The 17,159-nt window shown below is 41.2% G+C and overlaps 1 protein-coding gene across 1 annotated transcript in view; it reads left to right on the top strand.

The window, feature by feature from the left end:
• igf1ra (insulin-like growth factor 1a receptor) overlaps window positions 1-7,085 on the top strand; it is a 117,660-nt gene extending 110,575 nt beyond the window's left edge. Inside the window, exons 20-22 of the mRNA XM_007908370.2 lie at window positions 242-371; window positions 1,702-1,836; window positions 5,610-7,085. Coding sequence (XP_007906561.1) covers window positions 242-371; window positions 1,702-1,836; window positions 5,610-5,967 — 623 coding nt within the window. The 3' untranslated portion in view covers window positions 5,968-7,085. The remainder of the gene's footprint in view (window positions 1-241; window positions 372-1,701; window positions 1,837-5,609) is intronic.
• Window positions 7,086-17,159: the final 10,074 nt, after the last annotated feature.

The raw sequence follows: 17,159 nt of genomic DNA, 5'->3' as shown, positions 1-17,159 counted from the left end.
TTTCTCTCCTTGTCTTTTTCTGCTTTTTTATGTTTTCTTTCATTCTGTCTTTCTATCTCCCTCTCTTGCTATTTACCCCAGTGACATTACACTCGTATTGTTGGATTGTAAGAACCTGAATTGATTTGAACCTTCTGCATATTTCAGATATTGAATAGGAATGTAATGTCACTTCCAGATCCATTGCACCGTTTTAAGTAACAAAAGCTTATTGCCAAATATGTACCTCTTTTTGTGGCAGATTTTGGGATGACGAGAGATATCTATGAAACTGATTATTACCGGAAAGGGGGTAAGGGACTACTGCCTGTTCGATGGATGTCACCAGAGTCGCTGAAGGATGGGGTCTTCACAACACACTCTGATGTCTGGTAATTGTTCATTTCTGAAGTGATCCATCCTTCCTGGATTTTTTTTGGGGTGGGAATACTTTCCTAACTTTGCCTTTACTACCTTCATGTTGAATGTACCTGTAACACCCAGATTGGTTTAAAAAGACAGCAGGCTAGGAACCTTGCAAATGCTGGGACGCCTAAGAACAGTTAACGGAGAAAGTTTAATGAGGTCGTCTGAATTCTTCCTTTCAGCGTTGCAACGTTTGCATTCTAGGCAGTAAAAGCTAAATTGTTTTCTTCGTTTGAAATTGCAAGGAAGCCCTGCTAATCAGACGTCAAAAACACTAGACTGCAAATCTGTTCTGAATCACCCTGCTGCTACTGGGGCTGCTATAGAACTAGCTGTCCCTCGGTGTGAAAGCATCACCTGACCACGTCCTGCTGGCCCGAGACGTTTGAAGTTGCTGTAATTACATGTGTCAATTGCCAGAGAAGACGTTTGTTTATGGAGGGAGGGAGTGGTTCCAGCAGTGCAGTTTATTGGAGCAGTCCAGAAAGCTGTTGTGTGTCAGAATGGTTAGGGCTAGTACTAGGGGTTAGCGTTTTATTCGGACTGGGGATGTGGGTTTTGGATAAGGACATGGGGAAATGGATTAGAATTGGGGATGCAGGTTAGGGCTGGGGACGTAATGACGACAATGGATGGATTAGGTCTGCGTTGGCAAGGTGAGGGGTGAGGGTTGGGGACGGATTGGGAACAGTGTTGTGTGGAACCAAAGAGATTTAGTTGCTTCTATTAAAGCAGGGATGACCAACTTGCACCCCCATTGACTACGCATGTGTTATGTGGCCCACGAGTTGGCCTTCTCTCCATTAAAGCATTTGGATGTGGGATGACTAATGCGTGCCTCCCGCTCTGCGTCGCTGTTAGGACAAAGGGCAGCGCCACACAGGAGGACATCTAATCCATTAATGACATTAAAATGTTCAGAAACTCGGTCAGACTTTTAACGGGCTATTTCTCCTCTTTGATTCCTCTGCTCAACCCTGATATTACCAAGATTCTAGTTCACTATAATCCAGGCATTGAAGAGGGGAGGGATCAGCATTCCTCTTAACTTCAGTTTAATTAGAGTGCTTGTGTGTTACCTAAGAGTTCCCCACAAGCCTTGTTAATGTGTGTGGAAATGTTCTCCTGCGAGTCAGCATCTTCTGGAAAGGAAAGGGGAGAACATTTCAACTTTTTTTTTAACTCTTTACTTGTGCTAACTCTCCCCTGTTCCGTTTCGCCAGAGAGAAGAGAGAACTCTGGCTACAATGAAATGATTTGAATTTGTGAAACTGTGTTCTTACCTCTGTGTTTCAGGTCATTCGGAGTTGTGCTGTGGGAGATTGCCACTTTGGTGGAGCAGCCGTACCAGGGCATGTCAAACGAGCAGGTCCTGCGCTTTGTGATGGAGGGGGGGTTACTGGAGAGACCAGACAATTGTCCTGACAGCCTGTAAGTTACTCGGGTACTTATTTCCAAAATGTTCTAACTTCTGTGGGTGACCAAGTGGATTGAATTCTGGTCCTTGCTGAGTTTGCTGGTCTCAGATAATAATAATAATAATCCTTGCATTTGGTATAGCCCATTATCACGTCTTCAAGACGTTTCAAAGCGCTTGACAGAATATACTGCAAAGTGAATTGACTATGTTTTGTTGGGTTATATGGGAGGCTAAGTAGACCCCAGCCTTTCTTGGAGAGGTGAAAGCAATCCAGGGGTCCTGGTCTCTTTTCATCACCTTCTACTGATTGTGTGGGAGAGCCAGGTCAGTTTTGCCAGCACTTACTGTCAAGGCTCATACATGAATAATGGCCTCATGGACAATGTGCTGGAGGTTAACCAGTGCCCATGGAGCTCCACTTAATAAGAGGAGCATGCAAGCATATACCATTGGAGGAAAAAAATGGACGCTACACTTTCTTGTAGCAAAGAATACCCTTGTGAGTCTTTCTATCTGGGCTCCCATTGTGGTATCAGTGGGCGTCCAGGGAATTCCGCAGCACGAGTCAATGCCTCTAGAAAAGGAGGGGGAAAGATGGGGAGAAAGAAAGAACAAAAAATATTCGATCTTTACATCAAAGAACTAAAACTGTATTTTGTAACCAGCTGAGTGTAGGGATTATAAAAACCCATTTTGAATTGGTAAAAATTGATGAGTCTCTCTCTCTCTCCTGCCCTGGCCTTCTGCTGTCAGACCTGCCCAGATTGCTGTTTTATTGACAGCTGTTAGTCTTTCACAGTCCCAGGCACAAGGGACTCATTCAGGTCAGCAGTTTGCATCCGAAATCTGTGTAGTGTGACAGGATATAAATACCAGGGCCCAATAGCACAGTATTACTGCATGCGAGGTACATTGCAGTGAGGAATCGTAGTGTGGAATTTAATTGGATCGTGTTGGCAGTGTGACAGCAACTGATACTCTGAATAAAAATGGCCACTGTTAACAGGAGTTACTTCCAGCGGTGGAATATTTTGACCATACGGAACATGCTCACTTGAGGAGGTAGAAGAGGGCAGCTGAGGTTCGTGGAGGTGAATCTCCACACCAATCGGCGCTATTTGTTTTTCTAATCATGTCATGACATCTGTAACAGCCATCATGACATCATTAATTAGTAGCCACGTTTCGCCACAAAACACACAGTCACAACACTTTACTGTATATTCTATGAAGTGCTTTGAGACGTCTTGAAGACATGATAAGGCGCTATATCAAATGCAAGGATTATTATTATTTATCTGAGAAATGAGCAGAAGGGACCTCAGAATAATGTTTCATCTGAAGGACAGCATTTCCACCAATGCATCTCTCCTCCAGTGTTAGCCTAAACTCTGAGCTCAAAGTCCCGACGTGGGGTTTGAACCCACAACCTTCTGACCCAGCAGTGAGAGTGCTACCAACTGATCCTGACCTGACACTTAGGGAAGAAGAGTCTCTATGAATCATCAAGAGGAACGTAACAAAAGCAGGATAAAAATATAAAAGGATAAGGTTGGTCAGATCGAGTTTGCCTTTAAAAGCAATTTCCAGGTCAGTGAGAGGGTTAGTCTCAAATAACAAGCAGTGTATTTTATTGGCTTGTGCTCTGTGTCCACTTGACATGTGATTTGCTGTCCTGCATACCTTCCCTTAATGAGTCTGCTGAGGGTTCCTGTTGACATTAGCATTGAGTGGTGTGGAGATTAATTTCAGAGCTTTGCAAATTGCAGGAGGAGGTAAACTAAAATGGCGTGACAGAGGTCACGCAAGAGGACATGGGTGTCCTGTTGTTTGGGTGTGTGGTATGGGGTTAGGAAGAAAGGGGGAATCAACTGTTAAGGAACACTTCTTTGCGTCATGTGGAGCAGCTCCGTTGCGAAACCAAAGTTCTACTCAAGTTCAACTCACACTGCTGATTTCCATCGGCTGAAAATAATCGGTGTTTTTTTCCCATGAGTCTGGCACTGAAGCTGAGTGTGAATTTATTTGTCGTTGAGGAGGAACTCATCTCACTAGGGTTTGCCCTCTTCCCCCACCCACCAGTGAAGTTGACCACCCACTTTTTATATTTATTTATAACATATCTATAACCAGGAGTCCAATTGTAATTATAATTGTAATTGTAACCTGCTGTCCTGGCTAAGATCAGGTGGTCTTATTTTTCTTTTGGTTTGCAGATTTAATCTCTGGTTTGTGCTGAGTCAGCTCATCTCATTCATGGCAGAAGTCAGGGCAACTATTGAGCGCAGCAATCCTGTGCTCTGGGGGTGAGGGAGGGAGAAGAAATGTCTAGGTTCACACTTTTGGTCCCTCTCTGGAGACTCTTCGTCCTCCACACGCACACACACACACACATACAGACCTGCCATTTGCTGAAAGGTGCTTTTATGGATGTTGCTGATCAGGTTGGGTTGTGATGGCCACCACCCCAATATGGTCATTGTTTACTGTGAAGGTAGATGGATAAACAATGGCCACTTGCGTCAGAAACTAGGGAGTGATGATTGCCCTTAGGCCTGTTTGCCAGCAAAGGGAAAAGGATCGTAGCTGCATGGGAAGATAACATTTGGCAGATTGTTTTTGATAAAGCTATTTAGTGCATTGAAGCCCACTATATTCCTGCACTCTCAAATAGCTTCTGATTTCCAAATCATTTGTTTTTCCTATTTGGAGGATGCTTTGTAAACTGGTTGAAGCTAAATAGGGTTTCTCCGGGTTACAGATATGTTATAGATAAATATAAAGATGCCCGCTCCCCACATATATATCCAACTCTTAAGGACAGTGAATGTCCTTGTATGGTCTGGCACAGCAGTTTTCCCAAATAGATGTCTCCTGGCTGATGGACAGAGGGGTGTGGGGATTGTCACATGCTGTTATTCACCCTGATGTCACACACTCAGGCAGGCACACTGGTAGGGTGTTGTGCTTCAGTCCCTTCCTTAGCCCACTGAACAGAGTCCCGAGCGGAGGTGAAGGGGGGTGTGTGGGCCATGTAATGTAGTAACAGCTGTTGTATCTATTCGGAGACAGATGGGCTGCTGAAAAGTAAGAAGGCATCAGCTCAGAGAGAGAAATGGCTTTTGAAATACATTTATCTCAATCCATTTTATTTCAGTATTTTGTTTCCTCTTTTGAAAAATGCTACATTTATTTTGGTACTGTCTAATAATTATGTTTGATCTTGTGACAGCATAGAATTAAATACATAAGCTTGTAGGTACACTGTAATGTGTTTCTCTGGCATGGCAACGTTGAAGGAAGAATTTGGGAGGAAAGAGAGTGTAGGAACATCAAGTATAAGTCACTGTAGGGACCATAGGTGTTGTGTGCTAAAATATATTGATGAGATCCAAATGACGCACACTGCTAAACCTTGTTCATCTTTCCCGAGCGTTTAGTAACATTTCAAATGGTAAGGATGTATTAGAGATAGTTGGTTTGTTTAAATATATGTGAATTGGACACTAGAGATTCTAGGATGAGGATCATTTTATCCTTCTCTGTTTCATCTCCTACCCTCCCCGCCTACCCCATTCATTCTCCCTTGCCTGGGTGAGTGCAGGAAGAGGGCAGGCAAGGCCAGAAAGTTCATGGGTTGATGTCCTGAAACACAAAGAGAATTGTGCAGCATTAACTGTTCCTAAGATGTTCTGGTGTTGGTCGTTGCACAGAGACACAGTAATTCATTTGAAAGGTGTAAGATTCGTAGGTAAACGTTGTAACCCTACTTTTCTATTCTTAGGTTTGAGCTCATGAGACTGTGCTGGCAATACAATCCCAAGATGCGTCCTTCCTTCACGGAAATCATTGAGAGCATTAAAGACGACCTGGAACCCACCTTCAAAGAGGTCTCATTCTTCTACAGCGAAGATTACAAACCCCATGACACCGAGGAGTTTGAAGCCGAAGACATGGAAAACATTCCTCTGGACCCTTCATCCGCAATCCAAAACTCCGACAAGCACTCAGGACACAAATTGGAAAACGGACCAGGCGTTGTCCTTCGTTCCAGCTTTGAAGAGAGGCAGCCGTACGCTCACATGAACGGGGGGAGGAAGAATGAGAGAGCGTTGCCTTTGCCCCAGTCAACGGTCTGTTGATCCTCCAGAAAAAGGCGAAAGTAATACAATACAAAACCTACTGTACCTCAGTGGATCACAAACTGCCATTGCTGCACAGTGGAGAGGCTTCGTTTAATCACCACACAAATTATTTTTTCATATGCAAACAGTTTTTTTCCCTAAAAAAGCTGATAATGCCAGAGAGCGTGAGCCAAACCCAAGGCTCAACTGATCACTCGAACTTTGGCATCTTGCTGCTTCATAGTCTAAGCATATCTGCCATTGAGTTGAATGGAGAAGCACTGTTCATTGGAACGCCAGCCAGGCTCCTTACTGTTGAGCCTTGGCTTATCACTACAGGTCTTTATATATATATATTTTTTACAGATCTGATCCTTGACTGATTGTTCTGGAACTTGCAGTGCATTTCTTGTCTGGAGTTCGTCCTCTCTCGCTCTCTCTCTCTCTCTTTCACTCACACCGCTGCCAAATTTTGCCAAATTTTAGAAAGAAAAGTTTGTTTTTTCTCTCTTATCTACTTCGATTCCTAGAAAAGCAAGAAAATCAAGCAAGTGTTTCATTGGGGGCGGGGAAAGAAAATCTCATCGACCAACCAGTTACATCAATCGACACTGGGATCTACATAATCTTACTTACTCTCTCCCCCTCCCCCCAAACTTCTCATTATCGTCGAATTTCAGCAACGTCTTGGGGAAAGGTACGAGTGAGTCACCGTTCCCGTTCACACACTTACATTTCACGGGAGAACACATGGAGGACTGAGGTGCCTATTTAGGTGCGAAGGAACAGCAGAAAGAAACCACGAGCAGTTAAGTTCTGTGTTCTCCAGAGTGTTCAGCGATTACTGTTATTCTAGTGTAGAACGGTCTTACAGTTCTATGTTTGACCATCAATCCTTTGCATACACCCCTTGTTAGTTTCACTTTTGTAACTTTTTTTATGGTTCACCTATCCATCTGTCTATACAGAGAAGCTGCTATATATTTTTTTCTTAACTCCGGGGATGAATTCTACATTACTTTCAGGTCTGTTTACCCCCCCGCCCCTACTTTGCTTTTTGTTTGTTCTTCAAGACAGTTTCTAATGCTTTGTACTATAGTGTAAAATTATTTTTTATGAATTATTTCCCCCCCCCCCCCTAATGGTGGTTAACGCTTGTGCTTGTTCACCATGAACTGCTGCCTTTTTTTAAAAAAATGGGATACGTTTTCTCGTGTCTGTTGGCTTTACACACGACTTTGAAGCGTTCTCGATGATCAGGGCTCAGTGAGGGGAATCTCGTGAGCTCACATCTGATTGAGTACAGGGCGTGAAATATACTCAGGTCAAATCAGTTTAATACTAGTACATGTCTTGCTCAGTGTTCATATTCATTTTGTCATGTTATAAACATTGTTTTCTCTCATATTTTTCCCCTCTCCCTCCTTCTGCCTTTTTTTTAAAAAACAAATTCATTCATTTATGTAATCAATATTTTTCTATTTTCTTCAGTTGAATTAGTTTTGTGACCAGCTCGGCTTCAAATCCCATTTTTTTGTATTTTTTTTCCTTATTTGCATATTATTTTTTTCTAAATTTCCCTCTTGGCCAGATTTTTTTTTCCAAAACGTTAAGAAAATGAACAGATTGAGGTGCCGGTAATACAGACTGCAATGCTCTGTGTGCAATGCCACTTGTTGTTTTAACCAACTGGAGCTCTGTGAAAACAAATCTTGTCTGGCAGTCCAGAGCGATCTTTAAAACTTCTCTTAAGTCTCTTACCAGTGGCAACGCAATTGAGCTTAAAAAAAAGTTTGCCAAAATGTGAGTGAACTGGTAGGATTGACACCCAATTTTCGCTGTGAGCGATGTCTTCGAGTTGCATATTAAGAGGCAGTGGTTCCCGGTGACGCTTAGTGACAGAGAAGCTAATGGTTTGAAGATAGTGTTCACCTTCCATTGAGGCGTTAGCTATCAGGCAGTGCTCCGTGAGGAACGGCAGGGAAGTGAAGGTGGTATCCAAATTTCCATTTTGAGAACAGCGCTGACTTTGCTCACAGTCCAATGCTCACCTCAGAAATGCCAAGACGCTTGTGGGAGCACAGTGGAAGCTTGTTGACGTGCACGAGATTCACAATCACTGTTCTCTTGATTTCAGCTTGTTGCATCTCTTGTTTTTACCAAGGGCACTTCTCCCCAAGAGAGCCTTGTTCCGGCAAAATCCAACTAAACACCCAGTGTCTCATCACATTTTGGAAACATTGATGCTTTAGGATTACTTGGGTCGGTGTGCTTCTAGTAGTTTCAGGCATTGAACAACCGAGAAGATGATTTTTTTTCGGGTGGGGTTGGGTGGGGGAGGGGGAAAGAGTTGTTGTTATTCAAGAAATAGTTTCCATCCTCCCTAGACTGGAAGGATGTTAACATCAGTACAAGAGGAGAAAATGATTATAAAAACTGATATTGTGACTGGAGGTAACAGATTGTAGTGCTTTATTTTTTGTTTTTTTTATAATATATATATATAGAATAGTTCCTTTCTTTCCCCTTTTTTTGTTTCGGGCCACTGCCCCCATAGTATTTTCCTTTGTTTGTTAACTGAGAAGGTATTCTATGTAGGATTTCTTTTTAATTTATTTTGTCCATATCAGTTAAAATCACTGTAAATGCCCCAAATTGTATCCAGTACTGAGAGAAGAGTTTGTTTAACGTTACCTGACAGGGCAACTTTTTTTTGTTGATGTTTTCAAGCATTTATCTACCTCACTCTTTTAATTTTTTATATATATATTATATTATATATAAAATACATCTCACATTCAACAGTCTGAGAGACAGTACAGTATCCTGGAAACCTCCACAATTCACAGAACCACAACACAATGTCCTCGCAGAGGGAAAGGTTGCTCGTTCCACCCAGGTTCACCAGCTGAAAATATAAGGTCACCCCCAAACAAATGCTCGGTGATCAGAGACTAAATTGCCAGATTAATAACGCAAGACTTTATATGAATGAGGATTGCTCGATGGTTCGAGGAGCAGGTGATGGAGAAAGCAAGCCACAGTTGCCATATCAATTAATTGAAACAGTGGGCTTGCAAATATGATTGCTGTTTTGAATTTGGGAGAAGGGGAATGGGGGGGCAGAGGTACTAGTAGGGAATTCAGTGCTTGTTTACTGTAGTTTGAAAAAATCCCCCTCCTTGCTTATGGGAATGGAAGAAACCGATAATTTTTCCAAGACTGTGTTAAAACACCCCAGAACAGCTAATAGGACCTCCATTTGTATTGGTCAGTCACGTGTACTTATTCGCCCTCTGTAACCCACAGGGTACAGTGGACACTCCACTGGCTTTTCAATTGTGTCAGTGGTAACTGCCTCCTCTATGCATCAGGAACCAGGCAAATGTCTAAATAAATCAATTTAAAGTAATGTGGAGAAGTATCTACAGAAGAGAACTGATGGATAGGCTCAATCATGCCATCACAGACTGGGACAGCTCTTCACTCTTTGAAAGAAGTAAAACAGGCTCTTCCTGGGGTTGATCTTGCCAGACAAATCCTCAACAATCGAATGATTCTGGAGGTTGACCAGCCTGATTGACTCAATAGTAAGGCTTAGAAGTGTAGCCATGTCCCACAACCCTGAGAGCTAAAGCTTTTACAACTGGGAGATTCCTATGCTATTAAACCTCGTGCTTCCTATTGGTAAGATTTATGGTTACAAATTTAAGGAAACTACAGGCAAACTTTACCTTTTCTTCCAGTTTCTAGAAAATGCCTAATTGTATTTGACACTTTTATGTCCAGTGAGTGAAGTTTCGTCTTTCCTGTGTAAGAGGATCAGCAGTTACCCCCCCCCTGAAAAATTCCACCAACTATTACAACTGAGAACTGCTGTAATTCACCATGTAGTTTGGATAGCCGATTCCAGGATTTGATGAACAAATAGAGAGGCTAAGAGCTACTTGATGGATCATACGCACTGTTCGGCTGTAGATCAATGCAGGTACGTAAGTTTCATTGGTGAGTGTGTTTGCTATTCAGATTTAGAAGGTGTAAGCCTTAAACCATCCAATATTTGAAAAAGCTGTAGAATAACTAATTGAGATGCTTAATTTTCTGCCCCTCAAGGTAGTCTAGGCCCAAATGCTGTTGCTAAAGGGCTATAAAAAGGATTCTGAATTGTTCCCAAAGCAAGTGAAATTCCCTCCCTTTTCTGAGAGAGAAATTTAGTGTTGGCTCCCAATAAGTACTCCATAAACATCTGTTAAACAAATGGGAGGGTGATTTGTTGGTTTGGAGCCTTGAAATCGTGCAAAGTTAAACAGCAATAATTTACAACGGGGGTAACTTTGAGGTCAGTGTCACCTAGCTAGTGCAAGGGTTCCTTCTTGAGAATTCACCCCCCTCTCTCTCTCTGCCTCTCTCTCTCTCACCCTACCCAGAAATGGAAACAAAGCCATCAAATTGATTTCAAATTAATTTGATTAGTTGGAAAGTAAATTTCAAGCCGAGAAGCTTGTTGAGATCCTGCTCTTCCCAGAGCTTTACATTCTGCCCCAAATGCATTAATCACCCAGTTGAGTAAGCTATATAGCTCTGGAAGCTGTTTACCACTGCTGTCTTTTGACACAATCCTCAATCAGGCTCTTTTTAATGTTAATTTGTTAGCAGGATTGCTTTTGACATAAGGAGTACAAAATAGGGTTAGGATTAACCCATTAAGAGCCAAAGATCAGTGGGGTGGAGATGTGATATGTAGGCTGTTTCTATCATGTTTGATCATTGCTGAGTCTCAAAATTGGTTGCCAAAGCTGTTGCATCATAGCAGGCCCCAAAACAAGGGTCTTTTCTGGGTCTGATTTATTTTGCTGTTTAAAATCAATGTGACCTTTTGAACTAGCAATCCCTTCCTCTGCTTCGCACATATTCATTTCCACAACCGGAGATCCTCAGATCACACAAGCTGGCTACGAATGTTTGCTAAACTGTCCGGATTACAGTATCGTCAATAGATGGAACCTGTATTTTAAAAAAAAGGAAAAAAAATCAAAAAATGGAAAAAAAACACTAACAATATTGTGACCATCTTAGCAACTATACAGATCATTGAAAAGCATTTCACTCGAATGCTATCGTACAACTGACTTTGAGAAGGGTATTGGGCTTGTTGGTGATGGTTTAAAGGGACCGTGTCCCATTTGTTGGCTGACTTTATTTGTACATAGTGTGTATTGGGGAGGGACAAGCAAGCCATAAACAAACCCAATCTAAAATCTCACGTGGGTTCTTGCAGGAGATGTGCACAATCCAGTATTTTCAGAAGCTGCTTGTGTTCTAGAAATGCAGGTCTCGGGCAGGCCCGCGTGGCATGTTTTAGGTTGCCTCAATTAATTGTAAGGTTGGCTGTTCCCTTATGTGCATTGTCTATTCAGCATCAATTGTACATGCCACTTCCTTGTATAAACCTGGGCATTCTCAAAAGCTGCTGACTGGTTCCAATAAGTAGCACGCGGGCAAACTGGTCTACTGCCAGTCTGTTGCTAAGCTATTAATGTCATATTTGTTTTTGATGATATCATCATTTGCGTTCCTCAGTGACAATTTCACAAAGGGCCATTCTGTTAATAGCTAAGGATGCATTTTGCTTGTGGAGGCTCGCGCTAGCTTTTTGTGCTTGTTGAGAAAAAAGTGGTGAATTCTGTCTCTGATCTCACTCATCTGTCTGCATGAATCCATTCAGCGTTAACCAAAACGTGACGTATTGGGCACGAGCTGACGTGCCGCCCATTATTTTGAGCATTTTTCCTCGTGGAAAATTATCTTAAGGAGAAACGCAATGGCTTGTGATCAAACATTTTGCTTGAACCCTTTCAAGTCTGGGATGGATTCACTTGTTGTTGAAGATGTAGTGGAAGCTGGTTAAATGATGAGCAAATGTTTAAATTTTATCTTTATTTTTAAATTGTCTCTAAAGACCTAAATTTGTTCGAGATTTTAGCTGAAAGGAAAGATTTGCTGTTTGAGGGCAGATGTGAGAATTGCTGTTCTCACAGTTACACACAGTCATGTGACACCACCCACCCCCCCCCCCCCCCCCCCACCATACAGCAAACCGAAGTTACAGAGTAAAGAACTTCACTGAAAAAGTAACATCTGGATTTGTACAAATTAATTAATATAGCATTGAATTCAGTGGATCATTTAATCTGTTTAAGGACTTCAGACTTTCTTCCTAAAGTCACTTTCATTTTACTTTCTAACGTTGTGTTCTTTAACACATCAGCATCACTTAATGCAACAAAGAAAAACTACAGAAATACATGGACCATGGCACTGATTTCAGTAAACTCCTGAACAAGTGAGAGCTGCTGTTCTTAGCTGTGACACACAGATATCATCGTCTACATAGGGTTGACCTCACAACTAAGCTGCTCCATGCATAGCAGCCCTTGTTGGAACTCAGTTTAATCTGTGCATTTAAATATGTTTTCCTTTCATATCTACTGCATTCCATATCTTGATTCTGACATTTAGGTGGAAGTAATATTGCATGAATGAGCCTGAGACCTAGACTATAGATTATCTTCCCGTTACCTTTGGGCACCTATGTTGGGTCTGCATCATCTGACTTGTGAACCTGCCACAATTCTCACAAACAACACTAATGTTGTAGACAGGTGCAAGTGACACTGAGGCCTCAGCTAGGCCTGAGTTGAAATTAGTTTGCATTTGAGACAAACAATTGGTTTTCCAATACTTGGGGCACAATTATTCCAGATCCTGACATCGTAGCGATCATGTTTATCTAGATTCAATCTCACATTGAGCCAGTTTTCCAGGGTTAGTAGAAGTAAGGTTCCCACAAAATGGAATTTTACAAATACATCTACAGTACAATTGTTCCCCTAAAGCCTCTTCATGCCCATGAGCTTCCAGTGGGTTGGTGACATGAGCAGCTTAGCAAATGACCACTACTCTCTTTCTTTCCCCCACCCACCTTACAATTGGCTTGTTACAAAATTGCCCTTTGAGAATTCATATTGGGATTCAAGGAAAACACCATATTTGTGATGAAAAATCCCTGGAGTAGGTTGAAGGGAATCGTTGCATAGAAGATAGGATTGTTTTCTTTATTTTTATTTTGTAGCAAAGAATTTTAAAAAAGGCAAAATAATTTAGGCCGAACAAAAGGGATGCATTTAGGTAACTTCTAGCATGGTTAAGAAAACCAATCCACTGATGTAGACTTGTAAGCTATTTTGTTTAAGAACACTATCTATGCTGTTAGTGTCTGTTTGACATGAATATTAGAAATGCCACAGGAATTGGAGAGAGAAAACATGTGTCAAAACCAGAACAAATTGGAACGATCAAGTGGTGGTTGAAATAGTTACAGTTAATTGGTTGCTGTGCTATTCTTGTGTCTAATCAATTCCAGATAATTGACTGGAATTTATTGTACAAAAAATGCTGTGCCTTGGCCCTCACTTTCTGTCTTCTCAGCTTCTCTATCTCTCAAAATTTCAGCCTTTATGGTCTGGCCTGGATGTCATCATGAGCGCCATTCGTGCCACTCAGTATTCGCCAACAAATAGATGAGCGGTGTGATGGAGCAGGTGAGATGTGTTGCCTAAAGCCCACTGCTCTCCAAATCCGCTCAAACTTGGATATAGGGAACAATTTGTCAAATTTCACTCTCCAATTATTGAGTGGCATGTGTAACTACTGCTCAAGTAATCTACAGGTCATATGTTCCACTTAGTCCAGTTAGATCTGGAACCCAATCTCCGAGTCATAACAACATTGAGGGTATCATTGAACACATTGTAAGTTTTGAAGCCAGACTGGGTTGTTGACATTGGCTAGTTGCGGCCTGTTCCAGCAGAAAAACAGCCATTCAAACGAGCCACAAGAGAATATGGGATTCACATGTACTTTAAGTTGGGGAAAGGTGAAATGATGGACAGAGGTAAAATGGCAAATGGAATCTTGCAATTTTTCAGATATTGTTCTAACACCTTTTGAGCATCATTCATTTGAAAGCATTTGGATTAAACAAGTAAAAATGTAGAAGTCCGATGAGTTAGATCAAAATTTAGAAATAAATGATCACAAGCAAAAACAGACAGAAGACATGGTGAGGACTCAAAGTGACGGCATCTCTTTGTAACTATTATCAGTGACTGCTGAGTGGAGCGGGAATAACACAGCATTGGGTGTTGGACATTTGGTTCTTTGATATAAACAGCCTTAGTTTTTAGTAGTAAATGGAAGGATTGGTTTTCCACAACCATCTGGGAATGCCTGATGGAAGTATAGGGATACAAAAAGCATTTTTTCCAGACTAGGACCGGTTCAGATACAGAGCTCGCTGAGGGAGTACCTGTAGCAGTTCTCTTGTTTTAGTGGAGACCTGTCCTTAATTACGTAGAAGAATTGTTTCAGGAGAATGGACTGAAGTATAATAGGCTGCTCTAAATGGAAGTTGCTTGGAAGTGAGTGTAAATGTATTCTTGGAGGGTGGGGGGTGTGGGTTGCTGCTGTAGATTTTCTATACATTGGACACACCTCACAAAACTGGTACATTCAGCAGGAGATTGCATTGCAAGCTCTGTATTTGCACCAGCCCTGGCATTGTTGGATCTGTCTGGTTAGTTTCTTTGTATGATTGTTCGAAACACTATTGTACAGCACACGACAGACACAAAGTTAATGAGAAAAAAAAGCTGGCCAGAGATTGCTGCTAACTCTGGGAGGGCAAAATAAAAGCTTTAGAACGTATGACAGGTATGTTTTTTTTTGTTTTCACCCCTAGTCATCTTATCTATGAAATAAAAAAGATTAAGCAGTAAAGATGGACAATTTGTTAGGTACAAAAAAATATGACTTGCTGTGTGTAAATTATTCATACAATTCCTGTGTTTATATGGAAATTTGATTCAGTAGTAAAGAGAAAAAAAAACTTCAAATGTTTTGTATATTCTGTTGTAAGAATTTATTCCTGTTATTTCGATATATTATGGATTCTTTCCATTAGAGAAAAAAAGGAGAAAAAAAGAAAAAAAACTTGTCTATTTTGATCGGCTGAAGCTAAGGCAACTTTAGTTTCTTCTTACTCGGCTTTTTTCTAGTAGTTACAGTACAAGATTTAAGTTAAATAAAATCTGTATGCAAAAAAAACCCTGATCTGATGTGTTGTCTCGTTCTTTTGGTCTTGGCTTTACAGTGTTGCAGAGGAGAGATAAACAAACATGTCAGGATTCTGACTTTTCTGGCCAGAACTTTGGACCAGAGCCAGGTTTTCACTTTGCTGCTGATTTTTATATTGAGGAAAAAGTTACTCTATGGTTTTCGATCAAAGACCAAAGTTCATGGTCTTTGGGCGGTTAACTCCTCAATAGTTCCAACAAAATTGTGGCATATTAACTGCAATACTTCTGTTTTTTCCAGGATTGTCCTTACCTGCTGGATTCAAAAGTGGTTTGACTCCTGAAAGCTGATGGAATGTACGATACTGCTAATTATCAGCAGATTTTATCAGTTTAGGATACTTAGACTTTATACATCTGGATTTCAGTTCAGTTTATGTTGATGCTCCAGTACAGTACTGGGAAAGTGCTGCATTGTCAGAGATGCCATTATTTGCATGAGAAATTAAACCTGTCTTTCTGTTCTGGTGGATGTTAAATCTCCCATGATATTACTTGAAAAGAGAAGGGAATTTGGCCAGTGATCCTTCGGATAAAATTGATCACCTGATGACTGGAATTTTGCGGTGTACAAAGTGGGCCGCCATATTTATCCACAAAACACTTGACAATAATTATGAAACATTACACTGCAAGAATAACTACAAAGTACTTGAGATGTTATGGCTTGATAAGGCACTTTACAAATCAAAGTTCCTTTCATAAAATGTAGAACTGAACTTAACTTCAAGATGTCTATAATGTTATAAATGGACATAGAGAATCATGATGGTAGAGGGGCATGGATTGGAGTGCTCAGTATCTGCATCTGTAGCCCCAGTCTTAAGCCTGGCTTCTGAATTGGCAAAACTATACAGATATTTTCTAATTCTGGATTAATACATTAGGAATTTAGTACAGACTTAACTTACTTAGGCGTTTCAGATTTAAATGTAGTATTTAACACTCGTGCCTGAATCAATGACTTAGTTTTCTCAGAAAGCCACTTAGGTTAAATGAGCTTTTCACAGAACATTGAAAGATTTATTATTAAATAATCAAAACTCTTACGTGATTGGCGTGTTTTTCATTACTGTTTATATACTTTTATTGAGATGTGTATAATAGAAGTCCACTTAGGGTAATGTCAATTAATTGAATATAAATGTAGTCTTAACAGCGTGCTTCAAGCAACATACTAATGGTGCTCTCTGTGATCCTCACTTGGCTATCAGAAGTCTTGCATCTCCGTTTGTTTCTGGGCCCTAATTTTTAGGATGTTTGGACATGGAAAGTTGCCAAAGCTGAGATTCAACACTGTTCCCACCCTCCCTTACAATAATAATAATAATCCTTGCATTTGATATAGCGCTTTTTCACGTCGGGAGGACGTCCCAAAGCGCTTCACAGAACACACTGTAAAGTGAATTGACTGTATGTATATTTGTGGGCGAACGCGGCAGCCAATTGCGCACAGCAATGTCCCACAAACAGTCATATGGATTGAAAATGACCAATTTATTATTGTTTTTTTTGGTTTTGGAGGGATTATTATTAGGCGTGTGGAGTAAGGAAACTTGCCCAACGTTTCGCCCTGACCTGGAATTGAACTCAGGTCTCTCACTTGCAAAGCGAGTGCTCTAACCACTGAGCTACAGGACTCCACAATGCCGGCCAATGAGGTAAAGCGAGGGAATGATAGCAGAGGTAATAATAATCCTTGCATTTGATATAGCGCTTTTCACGTCGGGAGGACGTCCCAAAGCGCTTCACAGAACACACTGTAAAGTGAATTGACTGTATATTTGTGGGCGAACGCGGCAGCCAATTGTGCACAGCACTGTCCCACAAACAGTCGTGGATTGAAAATGACCAATTTAATTATTGTTTTTTTTTTGTTGTTTTGGAGGGATTATTATTAGGCGTGTGGAGTAAGGAAACTTGCCCAAGGTTTCGCCCTGACCTACCTGGATTTGAACTCAGGTCTCTCACTTGCAAAGCGAGTGCTCTAACCACTGAGCTACAGGACTCCACTAA

Source organism: Callorhinchus milii, unplaced genomic scaffold (assembly GCF_018977255.1).
Source record: "Callorhinchus milii isolate IMCB2004 unplaced genomic scaffold, IMCB_Cmil_1.0 Scaffold22, whole genome shotgun sequence".
Taxonomy (NCBI): domain Eukaryota; kingdom Metazoa; phylum Chordata; class Chondrichthyes; order Chimaeriformes; family Callorhinchidae; genus Callorhinchus; species Callorhinchus milii.
This window is presented reverse-complemented; position numbering and strand designations above follow the sequence as displayed.